General features: G+C 37.5%; 1 protein-coding gene across 3 annotated transcripts in view; it reads right to left on the bottom strand.

The window, feature by feature from the left end:
* CHID1 (chitinase domain containing 1) overlaps positions 1-18,480 on the bottom strand; it is a 103,762-nt gene that overhangs the window by 67,869 nt on the left and 17,413 nt on the right. For all 3 annotated transcript variants that reach the window (XM_088166701.1, XM_088166702.1, XM_088166700.1), the window contains one exon: positions 16,550-16,642. In XM_088166701.1, coding sequence (XP_088022827.1) covers positions 16,550-16,642 — 93 coding nt within the window. The remainder of the gene's footprint in view (positions 1-16,549; positions 16,643-18,480) is intronic.

Raw genomic sequence — 18,480 nt, 5'->3', positions numbered from 1 at the left:
AAAGAGGTGAACAAAATGCAGGTTACAAGGCAGGGCAGATCAAATCACATAGCATGCCTGTCAAATTTTCAGAACCAGTCATATACTGGTCACAGGAAGGAGAAATCCCATTCTTTTCCTTCAAGGCTTGTAACAATTTTTTTTTTTAAATCTTCATTTCTGGAACCTACTGGTGAACCTCAGTTTTTTTTACAGTCATCTGCTTGTGATGTACTGCAATTGGAAACTACACTTGCTCTACAAGAATGAAAATAATAAATACATCTTTGAAACAATGTCATGGCAACTTGGATGTCTGTAGGCAAAGCAATTTCCCAATGCAAACTCCATCAAAACACATTTTCAGTAAATTGATTGTGATTACTCTTGAAGGGAAAAACATAAAAAGTAATTATAATGTGTATTAGATATTAGGGCAAGTTGGATTGCTTTATAGATTTAGCCAGGTAGTACTTTAATGAAATTTGCATGTGTAACTTAAGAAGAAAGCCACAGGTTAAAATGGATATTGCCATCATTTTCTCCAAAGCAATTTTGTAACTCAACTACTTCTATTACAAAGGAATGCCATCTGAGTCACAAGGGCACAAATTTCCAACTTGCAACAAGCCCAGCAGCAATGAAAATACTTCGTCCATTAATGTATAGTGTTAAAACAGCAGCACTCTTCAAAAAAACAAGCCCCACTCACCAGTTCAATGAGTACCACCAGTCAACTCTGCTCAAGTCAAGCACTTTGGGAAACTCCACTGGAACAAAACTGGAAGCTCCACTGGACTATTTGATTCATGTCTTTAGAATTGTTCTGAGTCAAGAAAAACGGCACTCAAGGATAAAACCTAAATATTTTTTCAACAGCTATTATACTTCAAATTCGTGGTTTTCCAGTCATTCTGATATTTATGTAAACTTAACTCAAGGGCAGGTATGTTCTACTGACAACTTTGTTGAGACATCCAGCACAAAAAGGTCAGGAGACTTGGCACAGAACGTGCAAAGTCCACAAAAGCAGTACTTTCCAAGTCTAAGTCAAAAGCTTATCATTCTTCCAAACTTTGAATACCATTTTCAAAACAGTCAGTGGAGTGGCAGAAGCTTCATCATCATTTATTAGCTTTGTGCAATATACATAGAATCAAAGAATCATCAAATGTGCTAAATGGGAAGGGACCCACAAGGATCATCAAGTCCAATTCCTGGCCCTCCACAGGACAGCCCTGACAATCTCCCCACGTGCCTGAGAGTATTGTCCAAACATATCTTGAACTCTCTCAGGCTTGGTGCTGTGACCACTTCCCTGGAGAGCCTGATCTAAATCACCTTCTGGGAGAAGAACCTTTTCCTAAGGTTCCAAACCTCCATAAAGGCCAAAAAAAAGAGCCTGTATTTAGTTACCCTAGTTTGCTAAAACACTCAAGCCTAAATCCCATTATTTTGGAGAGAATTTGGCATAACTTAACCAGTTTGCTGAATATTTCCAGTCTGCTAAACTGGGACAGACTCCACTTTCACCTGGGATTATTTTTTTAACATGGTTTATTTAATTTCAAAACTTTATAAAGAAGATTAAGAGACACTGCTGAAGGAGAGGCAAGAGCAACAATTGAGTTTGCTCTCCAAATCTGCTCTTAAAGCTTCCACTGGTTTTGAGCAAGGCAGGGCTCCTCAGCCCATTTGCAAAACCAGACCCAAACTCTTCTCCCAAGATCATGAAACCCTCCCAGAGCTGGGAGAAGGATAACGATGCAGGAGGGGTGGAGAAGAAATGAAGAGAGGATGGAGAAAGGATGCCCTGGGTGGCACAGCTGGTACCCTCAGCCCCTCAATCCCCAGCCCTGGAGCTCCAGATCCCTGGATTGTCCCACAGGACTTGCTCCCTGGGGCAGCACTGTTCCATGGTGCAGGGGGACTTGGGAGGTCACACAAGTGATGGGCCTGGTGACACTGCCCTGACCCTATTGGAACACAGGGCACCGGGATGAAACCATTTTCAGCTATGAATATCCTCAAAGGGTTGAAATTCCCCAGCATTCCTGCTAATATCAACTGTTGCTATTCAGCATCCATGGGGGTTTTCAGTAATTTGGATTGAACAAAATGACTGTGAACTACAATCAGCTGAAAAACTGAACTATATAGATTGAAACTACAACCAAGCCTGCTCCTCTGTGCATATCCCAATGAACCAGACACTGGGAAGAAAGGAAAGGTAAAAGGACAAGACTGATTTTTCTGGGATTGCTGAAAACCATTGCCTTATACTATTAACAAGAACAATACTATTTTTTTTTTTTTAATCTGAGATACTTGACAGTTTTTTACTATTAAATAGGCCTTAAACTTATCAGGCAATGCCTCATAGTTACAGGTTTGGTTTGCACTATTATTGAAAAGCTCTGGGGCTTTCAGCCCCTTTCAAAGCAGTTTCCATCTGGCAGTGCAATATTATGTCTCAACCTATGCAACCAGGCACTATATTGTATTTTTATGTCTTCTTTACACAATATGATTTCCATGTTTTCATGAAAGAGCTTCTCTGGCAATGATAAATGCTCTTGTGAAAAGCAAATGCAAAGCTAGGAAGTGTTCAGACTTGAGTCATCACTCAATCTACTTTTCTGATTGACAATTCAGGATCCCAAAATTCATCTTAAACTTCATGGTCTACTTTCAGTACAGGATACATGTTTTTGCCTGGCAAGCACATTTCAGGCAGGGGAAAGACCTAAGCAAGACTATACCAATGCAAAGGATGAAGTGCATAAACAAATCTCCATCAGAAAAGACATTGAAAGTGTGACAGGTATCAGTTCTGTCACTTAAAGAGTGACTTGAAAATGCTCAGACACTGGTAATGAGGATGATATAAAATTCCACAGTAAAAGGAAAATCAGATTGTATCCTCTAACTTATATAATTAATATTTTAAACTAATACTTCATGGTGAATATGTTTTCCTTGCTATTGAAAAGGAAAAGCATCTCTCAAAGAAATGAAGCTTTATTTTTTCTTCTTTCTGGTTTGATACAACTGTTAATAGGGAATGATATTTACCCCATATTTTTCAATTTTCTGTTTTCTAGAAAAATCTGTAGGATTATATTTCTAAAATACCAGCCAAATGTAAACACTCACTTAAATTCCTTGGACCAACAAGACTTTCTAATGGATACTGTATCTATTCTTTATGGTATTTTAAAATATTTATTAAAATGTGCAAGAAATATGGACTTAGCCCTGTAAAAATACATATCTGGAATTAAACTTAAAAGTCTGTCACTCCTGCTCAGCATTTAAGGGATAAGGCACCATACAACTGGAATTTAGAGAGGTGGCTTTCTACAAAAATTTCTGCAAGTAGAAATTATCAGTGCAGGGAAATGATGAACACTAAGGATAGAAAAGAGGGCATGGGACTGCTGGGTGTGCAGAAAGGGGGTGGAAGAACAAAAAGGCACTGCAAAGAGAAAATGAGAGTTTTCCTTTCCAGATCTTTGCTGTTTTACCTTAAATGGACATTTTTTTATTCTGTGACATATTTTCCTTGTAACAAATAGTAAAGAAGCCACCTTACACATCATCCACAGAAATCCTTCCCATAAAAAGCCTCAGGAATGCAACATAATCTCTACAAGTTCTCCCCTTCAAGTAAAAGAGCAATGGCAACCTGGCAGAACTCACAGAACGATGATTCCCCTGAGAGCATAAGTCTTATTTGCACACATTCCTGAGAATTTGTCAACATTTCCCAATGGCACACTGCCACATGAATATGAAAAAAATCCCTATTACGGGGACAACATCACAGACTTAAAAGAAACCACCTGTTTTCCTTGCTATTTCCACATACACAGCTTAGAATTCTACAGCCTCTTTTTACTATTCTATCTTTTCATATCTAAAATAAATGTAGAGGGGTTTGTTTCTCAGCCTAGAAGGTTTATTACCTGAATCTTCCAAATTGCATATACAGTCATATGTCTCAAAAATCCCATTAATGCTTTACTGATAAGTATTTTTGTAAGGTTTTGAGTTTGTAGTCTTTCATATTGAAAGACTGGAAAAAATACTTCAATAATGAAAGCTACTTTCATTTACCTTCAAATGAATCTACATTCTCAATTACTTCTTGTCTCACTACAATTACTCTCAAAATGAAATAAGGAGAAAAAAGGTCTTTTAACTGACTGCTATTCGCTGCAAGTTCAAACTGCATTCGTGTAGTTACCTCACCTTCACCCTCCTTTATAAAAGAGAAGTTTCCTGTACCCTCATCTTTGAATAGCCTTCATAATGGAAAACTGATTGATTTTCTGTTTCCACTATGATTCTATTTCAGAAGTCAGCCGCTCAGTAATGACTTAATTTTCTTGTCATGTATAATTTTCTGTAAAGCAACTGTTTGCAAATCTTTCTTCACCACGAGATATTATTGGTTTTCATAGCTTATTGCAGATAGGAGCATTACAATATAATGCTACTGCATTTTATGAACACAGACCACTGAATTCAGTTAATGCACAATCACTGAATAAAAATTCACTGCTTCTTCCTGCATGGTCTGTTCTATAGAAAATAGAAGAAGGCTAAATGTCTACCCTGTTCATCACACATTATAGGCATTGATAATTAAACAGTCAAGTTGTAATCAAGTTAAATCTGAAACCATTTCCTTTTCTGAAAAAAATCCTCTTGACAGTTTTGTAACTATCCTTTCTCATTTTAGGTCTTTCAAAACTCTCAGGATGACAGCTCACTGAAGTAATTTTCCACTATCAGTACTTAGAAAACAATTCTACATGGATCATGGTTTCCATGGATGTTTTGCAACTAGATTTCTGGTGTCCTATAGATGTTTCATTTACAATGCTCTCTTACAGCTGGATCTTGGGGAAAAAAAATTATTTTTTTATCTTCATCTGTCCAGCTGCATATTTTCATGAACTAACAGGAAGCTGATTATTAAAATTCTATGCCTATGTCAATTTGGCTTGAAACTGGTCAAAAGCCAAAGAAGCTTTAGCAGAGAGATGAGAAATGCAAGACAGAAAGCTTACAGACACCTTATTACCTCAGAAATCAGGCTAAAAACAGAATTAAGGTCATACATACAACAACACTGTATGAAGCAGCCAAGCAAGCAACAGGACCTTGAAACAATACTGCTGTTCAAAGCCATGAGCATAATTACAGATCTAATCCCTGCTGTCAAAAGAACACAACCATACTGAATGTTTAACCAACAAAAGAGAGGTGCTCAGGTAGACAAAAGCAGATTTACTACATAGTGGGGGATGAACTCCATGCAGCTGAATGGAGATTGTAAAAAGCACAGCATGTTCTCTGCCTCTGACCTCTCTCCCTCAGTGAGCACATCCTCCCACACAATAGATCAAGGCTTTTGCAGAGATGCATGTTACTCAGGCATTTCAGAAAATGCACATGCTTACTGTAAATACAACAGCCTTTGAAATACAGATTTATTTTTCTCTAATTCCTTTCTAAGGCCAAAATACTCCAAGAGGTGAAGCATGATCCAAACACAGTATCTGATCTTGTGGCCTACAAACCCAGATCAATATGACAAATCAGGGACTCTAGATCTCAAACCCAAAAAATGTCCATTTGTACCACAGCGTTAAGGTCAGTCCATTTCAGGAGAAACAACACAAATGCCAAGTTAATATAAATTTCTCCTCCTCACTTTTTTATGTATATAACAATCTCTGTACAAAAGTCTCTTAAAATAGAATTAAAAATCAAATTGAAAGGTTATTCCACAAAACCAGTACAATCACCTCTGGTCATATACACTCTTCCAATCACGGTTATTCATCTGGTTCTACTCAGAGAACACTCTCCCAGTTTCATACACTCAAGTGCTGGAAAAGATGAAGGCAGAAACAAAAGTAGGAGATTGCCTTCCTTCCCATCTAAAGCCCATCTTAACATCTCCAAATTTTGCCTACATAACAAGAAAGGACACCTTATTGTTAATAAGTCAGAGAAACATCATCCCAAGGGACACAAATTATAAAAGAATGAGCAAATGACAAGGGAATGGAAACACAACAGTTCAGTAGTTCATTTGTAATGAGTTGGAGCAGTCTGAATATTATTATCCCAAGACAATCGCTTGAGCAAACCTGGGCTAGTCATTGGGGAGAAACTTCTAAAGGTGTAGGAAGTCTGGGAGTTCTGACATCCATTCATTTGTAGATTTTAAGAGTTTGCTAGATAAACTTCTAGTAAAATTAAAGTAGTTATAGTTTATTTTGACCTTTTTTTTATTATTTGCACCTTCTAATACACTATACTCTACAACTATTCTGAACAGTTGCTTAAATTCAGAAGTAAAAACCTGCAAGCCTACTTGTGCACTGTCTTTGTCTGGTGCACTTATTTCATGGCAGCAATGTTAACACTCAGATGCCTTCAGAGCATAAGAGCTATTGGTTCCTTGTCCACAGAAAAGATCACAATTTAAAATAAACAAACATCTCTACTGAAAACCACAAATCACATTACTGACTGTGTTCACATTTTCTCAATGGCAAAAATCTCTTCACCAAATTCTCAGATAGGAAATATTAAGATAGGTATTTTAAAACCAACAAAACCTAGACAACTGGATGAGCGAGAAAATTATAACTGAGTGCTACAGATTCACAACACAAAAGTCCTGGGAGTAGTTCCTTCATACACTCCAAGTGCTTCATATCACTGGGGGACTGTGAATTTTAAGAGACTGACAAGTGAAAACTTGCTATATTTTTATCAGGAAGCTGAATGGTATCTCTGTACCTAATGAATTTTTTGCAGAACATTACGGGCTGGCACTCTTCTTTAATTCACACATCCCATCCCAGCTGTTGCCTTTGCAGTCCTTGCTCTCCAAATAGGGAGAAGCACGGGGTCTGTTCTTTCCATGGAATAGCCTACATAGTTTTCAGGAAGCCAAACTAATTACCTGTGGCCCATCTGGTTTAAACCAGTAGCAGAAGTCAAGAAGGGGAAACATGCCAAGCAATATATGTCCTGAAAAGAAAGCATGAAATCTCAGCAGACGGCTAGGGACAAATAAGCATGAAAACTGCTGTCCTTAGAGCTGAGGCATGCTGGCAGACCAGTCACTTACAAATTCTTAAGTTACTTAAAAATACAATGTATCTAAAACTCTGAAATTAACATAAGAATACACATTTGACTAAACCAAACAATCTCACTACCAAAGAAGAAAAAAATTAATTTTGACGCTTGTATTTACCAGTTCCATTTTTGGGAAGGTCAACTCTTCTCCTTTCATGATGTTTCTGTTATGTTACTTCAGTCTCTTCATAGGAGTCATTTAAGAAGGACTATGCACAAATGAACATCCACTGTGTCACCATTTGCTTCTCCTCATTTCCAAACTATTCCAGTGCCTTTCATGCCAGGGCTTAATGCCCAGGCAAGCTATGCTCCAATAGCAGAACATCATGCAAAACAAGCTTGTACTCTGGAACATATGAGTCTAATTTAAAAAATCTAACACACCAAATGTAGCCTTAATTTGTCCTTGCATAAAATGCTCACCATTTTTCTTCTCTTTGTTTTTTGGAAAGTTTTCCAACTTAATACTGAAACTTATGTAGTAATTGCTCTACACCAACTGGCTGAGTTGGTAGAGCTACAAATGATAGATATGCAGAGGAATACATTCCACCCTTCCTTCTCTTTGCTTGTTGTTAGCTGACCTACAGATTATTTTAACTATTCTCCCTAGTGGGAATTCAAACCCACATGTGTGCACTTGCTTCAGAAGATGTCAGTAGAGTCAGACCTTCATTGCATTGATTTTATATTGTAAGGTATAGTCTTTACAAGAGCCAATTCTAAGAATAGATTTTTCCTCTTGAGTCCCTTCTGAATCTATGCAAAATGCATAGAACATCTCATGGCTGCAGTCAGAGCCATGCTGAACTGAGCTGGCAGCCCAACAAACAGCAGCAAAACCAGGGAAGTCATCAGCGAGGGAAACAGATGTAGTTCAGAGCCATTAAAAAGCATCCAGATTTACTGTTGCTAACAGAATTCACTTTAAAAAGATGTGACTGACAGACCTGTACTTTAAGCCTTTATACAGGGAAAAACCATGAACCCAGTAGCATGACTGAGTAGGATTTAATAGTATTACCATAATTTGAAGACATTATTAAACTTGCTTCAGTAACTGTTACTCAGTAGTCAGTAATAATTTCCTGCTGATTTTCTGTTCCCCTCAGTATAAACTCATATCTCAAGCTGTATCTTGTGATCCAAATCAAACATATTATACAGGTTCTCTAACATGCAATAAAAATGACTATAGCAGTCAGTTAGCCTAGACAGCCCTCTTACTTTCCTGTGCTTTCTGTGCCTTCGAGTGCTGAATTTCACGCACAGGGCCCAATTACAAAATCTCTTGATATGTAACTGTACTCTCCATATCCCTTTTTTTTTTTTTAGGATACTCACAGGAAGATGGACAACTATGGGAACAATGAAGGGCAAAGTATTTCACCAACTAAATATAAAGCTGTGCATAGTTAGCTTTCAGATTTTCCCTCCCAAGTCTCATTTTCTGTATATTGATTATCCAGAGATTGTCTTCCAGCAGCAAATTTCTTTATCAGCAACAGCAAGCATGCAGAGCATATATGGTATATACTTAGTAACTCTACAATAAATAAACATAATTTTTAGAATTCCTTGCTTTTCTGTGACCTCATTTGTCAAATTGGAAAGAAAAGTCAAAAAGATTAGGCAAGTAGAAAGCTCAGAAAAATTCGGCAACAGTATTAAGTGATTCCAACAAAATAAGATTATTATGACCCTGTTTCTCACAAATATTAATCTTTCATAATTTTATGTGTATGTATTGGTAAAGCAAAATCCTACTTAATAAATAAACAGTTTTCTACAAAATTGGTTTTCTATTTGACATAATCTGGTAATTGGAAACTTCATCTGAAACAACCAGTACGTTTCCTGCTGGTTTGATCCCTGGCATGATTTACTTACCAAAATTTCAAAGCTCTACATTCTGTCCCACATAGTCCTTCCTGAGAATGATGTTAAAAGTAAGTGACAGCTCCCATTTTACTCCGAAACAGACAGATGTTAGAAGCTGCTCATAATTTCATTGAATTTGTTTACCACACATTGTCATAAAAATTTCCCTGCTATTTACTTGCATATTCTACATCAGAATTGCTACTTGCTGGAAATACTTCTAAAGAAAACAGTGTGCATACATACACTGGAATAGTAAACCAACAAACATATCACTCTGTATACACAAAGTTATGGTAAGGCAATTGAATCTGCAGCAACTTCTAAAGATTACTGAAATAAAACAAAAATATAATTACAAGTATCTGTTCATAATCAGTTTCTAAAAGACCAAAACACCTATCTTTTATCATATATGCAAAACACTGGTCAATTGTGGTATCCATTAGGCTGAGAAAGTGTGAGGCCAATGAGCAGTTACTCACTGTGTCAAATATGTATGTATGTTTCTAGGAAAGGCAGAAAAGAGCATGACAGCACTAAGTAAGAGGAGGAGCGTGTCTACCCTCCTGCCAGGCTTTCCAAGAGGCAGAGTAGCAAAACTAAGCTGGTATTGACTGCTACTGGATGATGTAGTACCTATTGGTGGAATAATGAAGATTGCATAAGATTCTGGTAATTTTCACTGTACAGCAGCTCTACAAAGAAAAGGCTGAAGATACTTAAGACAGTACTTCATACCCACAATGATTTTGCAGCAAAAATAAAGAATATACTGAGTAGCAAAAATGTTCATTTTGAAGAAGTGGCAGTTTAGTACTGGAAAATACTGATAATAAATACCTATAGAAGTTTTAAGTAACAGGATGAGAAGCTGTAGATTTTTTTTCCTTACATATGCAAATATGAAATCCAAAGTTGGGGATGCTTGCTGTATTTTGATGAGACAAGAACATACATTATGTTCAAATATTTGAAGAGAGAAAGTGGTTTGGGTTCCTGTAGCTTTAAAATGAAAGCAGCTGCACTACAGCTGTGCATCTCAAGAAGTCAATAAAGACAGAAATTTTTCTAGAGGCTGCGAGATTAACTGTACTTTTTATCAGGGAGAAACATGTTTGGTTTTAATTTAAATACTGCTTTGATATAAGCTGTCAGAAACTGTCCAGGAGATAACAAATTATTCTAGCTAAACTGTATGCAATTGCCAATAGTAGCATTTTTTGAGAATGTCACAAAGACAGCAACAGCTCCAGTGGTTTGTTTACAACATGCTTCACTCCTACTAATAATCCCCAATTTTGTGTCCCACAAGGCTGAATGAAACCATCTTGCTCACTGACCTCTGCTTTGTACTGGCAGGCATGTTATTAAAACACAGCTAAGAACAGCAGCTATTTTGCATACAATTACTTAAATCAAGGATCAAGGCTTGACATATCTAGTTATTATTATGCTAGCTTGATAAAATTACTAAAAGTATAAAGCTACTTTGTGTTACCTGAGGCTTCTTAAACAAGTGAAACAATCTCTTTCTAACACTGTCTTCCATGCATTTTAATTATGATTGATACATACAAAGCCCCAAAGTTTTAGGGATTTTTCATCGGATTTTTTTTTTTTTACTCCTCGGAAATGCAGCAGTAGCTACGTCTATAATTCTAAAACTCTTTATAATGATAAAGTGGGGAAGGTGGGGAAATGGCAGAGGAGATGCAACTGCTGCAACAGGCAAGAACTTATCACCATTGCCCCCTATCCCTTAAGTCACACGTTCAGTCAGGTGGAAAGATGACAGGGAATCTTCTGTGTCATGTGCCCTGTTTGCCTAAAAAGTCTCTACCAGGGAAGGTAGGGTGTGATTCCTGTAATCTGCTTTTCTCTTGGACTCCTGTGTGGTCACTGCACTGCAAAGAGAGAGAAAGGACAGCAACACACACGGAGCTCTTTGGGGAAAAAAGGCCAATTTATTGTACAGACAGCCCGGATTTAAAGTGTGTTAGTGCAGCTGGGACAGGACAGGAGCTCATTGGACAATTGGGAAAAACATCCTTGGGACAGCACCTCAGGATGTATCCCACGGGAAAGACACCAGGTGTTAATGTTTATGATGAATTCCACTCTGTTTGTCACCATGTTATCACCCTGGGAGACTCCTCCCTAACTGAAGCTGCAGTCAGCTTGTCAGCCTGGGAATGGAGCTGAGAGTCAGGAGAAATCCAGGCCTGAAAAGAATTTCCAAGCTGTAATTCCCTGGCTCTCTAAATGTGTGTGCCCTCACTCCTGGATACTCCTCAACCAATTCACCTCCTCATGAGTTCCCTGAGGGCTTTTCAGTTCAGGAAGCTCCCCTGGGCAGCACACTGGAGTGCTCCACCACAGATCATGCTGCCCGTGGAGCCTCTCAGCACCTAAGTTTACTTGTTTACCTCACAGTTTCCTTTCTCTCATTTACAGATTCTGCACCACATCAAGAGATAAAGAGCCATCTGTTATTCAAGGAGCAGCTACTGTCTTATAGCCTGAAGAAAAGTGTGTTAAAAGGATATCCATCACACAGGATAAACTGCCTAGTGCATATCCTAACCATCAAAATGTCAATAAAGAGTATAGTATTATATTATGAAGTGACACAACCAATGCCATTTTTATTTCTACTTTGCCCAAAGGATCATATTTCAGGGGATGATAAAAGCCCAAGGAAAGCAATTACTAACAACCTAAATAGAGTTATTTAACACTATGTTTAACAAAATGTACAGCTTTTAATGAGTGTATACTGAGACTTAACATATTTATATCATATGTCTAAAGTCTGTAATAAACTACAAATGCCAGGAAGGCAATGGTTATGCAACCATGGATAGATTGAGAACCTCTGTGAAAAGAACACTGTACCTACAGCTTCCAATAACTTTGTCTTTATTCTTTCTCAGGACAGAAAGAAACAGGAACATTACTGATGCTCCCTCCAATGATAGCTTATGTAAATAAACCTAATTTTCTTTACTCATTGTTTTCTTGACAGTAATTGGGAAACACAGTGGATAAAATGGTTGCTGAACCTGGACAAAACATGCAATAATCTAGTCAGATAAAATTCAATTTACTTGCAGACAGAAAAGAGTTACTATCCAAAGTCTCACCTTTTGCTTTGAGAATAGATCTGTAACATTATAAAGAATTTAAGTAGAGAGAAACAAAATAACCAACCCGATGCCCATGACTTATGAGAACAGGTGCAACCAAATTTCAAGGTCCATTTACCATATTTATTTTCCCCCCAACATAGTTATGCAAGTGCATGTTTAGGCATAAAGGTATTTCACTCCAGCACAGCTATCCTATTTGGAAAGAGGCTTGTGAAATCAGTGGAAAAACATCCACACATCTTTCCCCAGTATAATTCCTGCAGCACAATAAAACACTGAATTGCATATAGTTAAGGTAGTAATTTAACCAAGCCCAGGATTAGTAGGACCAATGGAGTTACTCACCATCAGCAATGGACAGAATATGCCTGGCTACTGACATCATAGAATGGTACCCATAGTTTATACAGTCATCAATGTCCATGCATGTTAAAAGCAGTAAAATTTTAACTTCTTTAGACATTCTGTTGAAAGATAGAGGGGAAATCTTCAGCAAACCATCTGCTCTAGCAACCACTTACACACCACTGCAATCCTTGCACGTCTCTTCAGACATCTGCAACTGCAAGACTCCAATCCACAAGGGACAATTACACACACTTCATAAAGAATAGCTTTGGCTCCTGCTGTTCCTCTCTCTTGTAAATCATTTACATTTGCAGGAAAATCATGCAATTCCTAGACATCAGGTGGATGAAAACGCTATCTCAATCTCTGTTTTCCACCATGGGAGCTCTACATGCATTCTCTGTGACAGTAAAGATGGTTATAGAGATTCCTGCCTCCCAGTCAGCATCCAAACACATTCCCAACTCTTGATTACTTTTGATTATGCCAACTCAACTGCCTCTGGTTAATGTTGTGAAAAGCTATAAAAATGTGTGGATTTAAAGAGTGAAGTTTTCTTTTAGACAGGAACATTTTACAAGCAAAGCAAAATCCAAAGGCACGACTGGAACCTTCAGTTACCAAAGCAAGTTTCAGTAGAGGATCAGTCTCTCTTTGTTTTTGTTGCAAAAGTTGAATTTGAGAAGTTAAACAGATGATCCAACATGTTTTCTTCCTGCATCCCACACTCGATCTCATGTGCAGTGCTGCATTTTCCAGATGGGTTTTCCCTCAGCAAACTAGTATTTTTAGCTCTTAAGTGTCTCCTTTCAGATAGCATTTGCTGACAGTCTGCTTTGATCTTAATGCATATCAAAAGAGTCTAAATTACAAATTCCTAAATAAACTGCTTACATTTGACTATGCTCTCTTTAAATTTTAATCAGGGTAGAACACAAAAGGGACAATGTTTCAGCTCCTAACATCCCAGTTGGGTAGAATGCTCCACATAGAGCTCACGTCTCCTTTATCAGTCTATTGCCAGCTGCTGAACTCTGATATATTATTTGATTCTTGATGGTACTTATTTCCATGCCTTTTGCTGTATTTCTGGTTAACAGTCTACAGTGATTCCAAACACTAAAGAATGTAAGATGCATTAAAGCACACTTTCAACCATGTGGAAGTGTTAAAATGCAAAGTGAGTTTCAAGACACGAGATATTTAATACACAGTAAGAGGCACTTTTCAGTTCAAGCCTTGTATCCTATAAGTCAAATATTTTCAAGTACAGCTGCTATCCAAAAAGTCAGGTAGAAAGAAAATTTCAGAATTCTGCTGATTGACATAATTAAAGCCAATATATTTCTAAGTTTTAAGGTATACATGGACATTGTGAGTGTTTGAAGATGCTTCTGTAAGTTATGAATCTATTTTCAACAACCTATTTACTCAAAAACTTTAGGTGTTTTTTCTAGTTAATGCAATAAGAACACATACATGGAAGACACAGACAGGTGGCTTATGTAAGATTACTGATTGAAAAGAATGTGATTATTGAATTCTCCTGGGCCATAAAGGTTTATGGATAAATCCCAAAAACTTTAGGAATGCATAAAGATACATATAATTGGTTTAGAGGAATGAGACTTCCAGATTCTTTTATATAAACTACAGCAGTTATTTCTCACAGCTCCTCTACAAACAGGCCATTTAGGAACAAAACTTATTTCAGGTTAAAAATTGCACTTTAGCTAGGCATCTCTTTTCAGCTCTAGTAGTGCATCCCTAAATCCCAGTTCACAAAAGTTTCAGAACTGTGACCTCACTACTGTGTCAATGTGCAGGACAGCAGGAGGCAGCAATGACAACACAAGATCCAAACCTCAGTGTGGTGTTCAGCTGAGAAATAGTCCTGAAAGATAGTAACCGAAAAAATGCAAATTCTTTTTGCAAATTCTGTTTGCAGGCAAAACATGTTTAAGAATACAGAGGTTTTATAGAGGCTCCAACTCTGTTTAGGGAACAAAACAGATTGAGGTGCCTCTGGCTGACCTTGGTAAGGTCAGTAAGTATCACAATGAACAGGAATGTTGAGGTTTGTGCTATTCTCCACTTTCTCCCTACCACCAAAAGCACAAATGCACTTCAAACATGAACGCTGTTTATAGCAATTACTTAAATTCTACCAGAGCATGCATTAGCATTTAAAAAAGCATCTGTGTGATGATGCAGTGACTGATAAGACATTTTAGAAAAATGTTTAAAATGTTCTTTTTCTTCACCTGTAAAGACTAAAATTAATAGCAGTAGAAAATTATTTTTTAAAGTAACTAGCAATTGGAATAAGATATAGGACATAAGAGGGCAGCATGAAAGATTGGAATAAATGACAGACACGAGATAAGGCATAATAATTTTGCATTATTTTTGATTTAACCAAATCAGAAGAAACTCAAAGTACTTGTTAGCACCACTGAAAAGCCATGTGATGCAAAGGCATACCAGCCCATAATTTTCCAGAGAAATCTGGCAGAAATCAGAGGATTAGTGATCCAGAGCTAAGGTAAAAGCATAGGTGCTTGAGGGACAGGAAGGAATCACCTCAAAATGCAACTAGGCCTTCAGTCCTTTAAGTAAAGGACTCTGCACAGGTAATATTGTGCAAAACTGTCTACTTTACCAGTTTACATGGAATTTATTGTTTTCTTTTGCCACAGTCTTCAACACATTGTTTTCCTCTCTCTGCCTACCAAAATTGGGTGGTCAGCCCCACATGGAAGCAAAGGGATTTTTGCATTAAACTACCTACTTCTTGTAAGGACATAAATCAGTTATAGCATGCAACAGAGGAAAATATAAAGAAAAATAAATACTCTCAAGTACATACTTTACAGAAAACAAAATACAATCAGATTTCAGGCAGCAATTGAAGAACAAAATTAGGCAGACATTGTTCTGGGCTTACAGTCCAGGTAGGAAGTAGCTCCATTCAGGAATTGGTCTGGATGGGGTTACATTACTAAGCTACAGAAGAGGTGACACCACAGTTATAGAGCAGATGCTAACCAATGGCAGTACACAGAAAACCTTTTAGTCATTACTACAGGATCCCTGAATCTTTTCAGTCAGACCCATTGAAGTCTGCACTGATAGCTGTAAGCAGAAATGCTTTATTTCCCCAACATGCTATAGGACCTCCTCATAAAACTCAACAAAAACTTGAGGTCATTGCAGTAAAAAGTCCAGCCACAGAAGCAACATTTACCAGACTGCTCAGGCATTCAATTTTCTCAGCCTTTCTGGCACTTTGAAAATGAATGTACACTGAAAGATGTGACAGCCTACAAGAAATGTAGGAGGCTGTACAACACTGTCCTGAAACTGTGCTGTTAAACTGCCATAATCTGTATTGGCTGTGAGCCTATCCATACTGCTGTACAGCCCAAAGTGAGAAAAGTAAGAAATTGTCATATTTTTCGTTAGCTGTCTACTAACTCACATTTGAAAAAGTACCTAAGAATGCTTCTCTGTTTGATTTACATTACTGACTTTTCATATGCAGGCATAAGGTTGCTGAACAGCTTAAAGGAAGAAAGGAAACTTGAGGGGAAAAAAAATTAATCTTGCATTGCCAGCTATACAATTGTTAGCCAACTGTGCACTTGCAGCTGGGAAAGCCAACCACATCCTGGGCTGCACCAAGGGAAGTGTGGCCAGCAGTCAAGGAAGGGGATTCTGTCCCTCTGCTGTGTTCTCATGACACCCCAGCTGGAGTGTGGGGGAAAACAAGGTCCAGCATAGCACCTCTCCTTGTTGGCTCCTCTATCACATGAAAAATTAACAGGTATGTGTGAGTGCATATAGTTACAAAGACTATTCAGTGCAATATGCATGGAGAAAGGACTACCATTCAAACCCAAATAATTTCTTCTTCTTTTAAACTGCACAGCTTTAAACAAAGCTTTGAACTTACTGTTTAACAGACAAGAAAGTATTTCTCACCTGGAAGCTGCCATCTAAATAGGAATACTCACCCTGCTGCCACTGCAGGAGGGATGACCAGTATGAGTTTAAGCTGAGCTTCATGCAGAGCTTCAGAAAGGTGAGTGAGCAAGTGAATCAACTCCCTGAAATATAAATATAGGATTAGAGGGAAAGGCAGGAAAACTGCTGCTATATATTGACAAGAACAAGAAACAGTAGTAATAATTGAAAAGATGCAGCTGGCAAGAGAGACAAACACAATTTGTTGCAAATGATCATAGCAGAAAAAAATATTAGGAAGACTGATTAGGTTTACCCTCTTTAAGCACTATGAACTGTCTCACTGCTTAAGACAGTCTTAGTTTTATTGGAACTGGTGATCACCCTGGAGTTCTTAGTTTTATTTTAATCTAACTATGCATTGTTAGCATGTAAAACAAGCTAACATATCTTATCAGGTCACTTCTTGAGGTAATTTTTGGTGAAAAGAATTAGATCAATAAAAGAACCAAACACTGTTCTGAAGAAGCAGCTTTTGAAGAGATTAAAGTTGTCACTGTGTTGCTACACACAAGAATTTGTGAAGATACTTTCAGAGCAAAACATGCACTCTTTAAGGGATATTTCTGAGGCCTGTGTTTAGAAACATTTCTTCTGCTGTTTTTATTTCCTGTATAAATAATCCTTTTGTTTCTCAATACTTCTCTGTATACCTACAAAATACATGTTTGACAATGTCATATCTGGAAATAGCATCTTCTGTCTGCATCATTTAAATAAACTTCCACAAAAGATGATTTTCATATCCATATTCTTGGTATTTCAATAGGAAAACAAACTCTAAAATTCTTATGCAAACTGTTTTTAGCACTCCTAACTAGAATGGTGATGTTAATAGAAAACCCTTCAATCTGCAGAAACAAAGTTTAATGTCATCTTAAGAGGAATCCAATATTACCTAAATTTGCACTACAAACATAGCCCTTCTGAGTGCCTTTCTTAAGTCATTTGATTTTTCAGAACAAAGTTAACTTTCCTATTTTTCAACTGGCCAGGAGGATCCACAAACCCAGTCAGATGATATTACTATAGAACTCTAGATCTGTTAGGACTACACTTAAGCCAGAACCAAACAGAAAGCAACTTTGGTGACCATTCCAGGAGGCTAAAATTGTGTAAGCAGGAAAGGCAGAATAGACAAAAGCCATCATTCAAGCTGTCTGCTCCACTTAAACTGGATTAGACCTGAAATCTCAGAAACAACATCTTGGTACTGTCATGCCTTTCAAGGCAGTATAATTCTAGAGATATTCTCCTGAAGCTATTGCTCTTCCTATATAATTATCCATCAGGGTAATTATGCTTGATTTTCACAATGTAGACACTACCCAGAGGTAACCAAATATTTCCATTTTCCCTGAAATGGTTTGCTGGCTGGTGAAAACTTCCTGGGGCCTACAAAAGCCATAACTCTCAAAATTCTGGCAGACAAACAGCATGTTTTATCACTTTTCCAATATCAGCAATATTTTGTGCTTACAATTAGAGAGCTGGCTGTGCTGAACAGCCCTTAACAATGAACTATCACACTGCCACCTATATTTCTCTTCTGGGTGAAGACATGGGATTACAGGAATCAGATTTTGGTCTGTCTGCAGCAGGTACTTCTACCATTCTTGCTCTGGAAAACCAACAGCTTTTACTCCTGTTACTTTACCATATTCATTCCACATTAGGAGTGTCACTATTCAGACAAAACAATTATATCATAGAAAAATAATTTTCCACAGGAACACATTAAAAAATTACAACACTAAGCTAAACTGACATTTATTGATATAAACATAGACATCTATCACAACTCCCACAAGACATAATCTTATCAAAAGCTATAATCAGTATTAAAACTAGGTAAGCAAGCTTTCCCACTGATTTGTATCTCATGGCTTAGTGAACTTTTTAACTGATTATGCCCAAACTA

The sequence above is a fragment of the Sturnus vulgaris genome, chromosome 6 (genome assembly GCF_052056855.1).
Source record: "Sturnus vulgaris isolate bStuVul1 chromosome 6, bStuVul1.hap1, whole genome shotgun sequence".
NCBI classification, from domain to species: Eukaryota; Metazoa; Chordata; class Aves; order Passeriformes; family Sturnidae; genus Sturnus; species Sturnus vulgaris.
The sequence above is the reverse complement of the archived record's forward strand: the minus strand, read 5'-3'. Positions and strand labels throughout refer to the sequence as shown.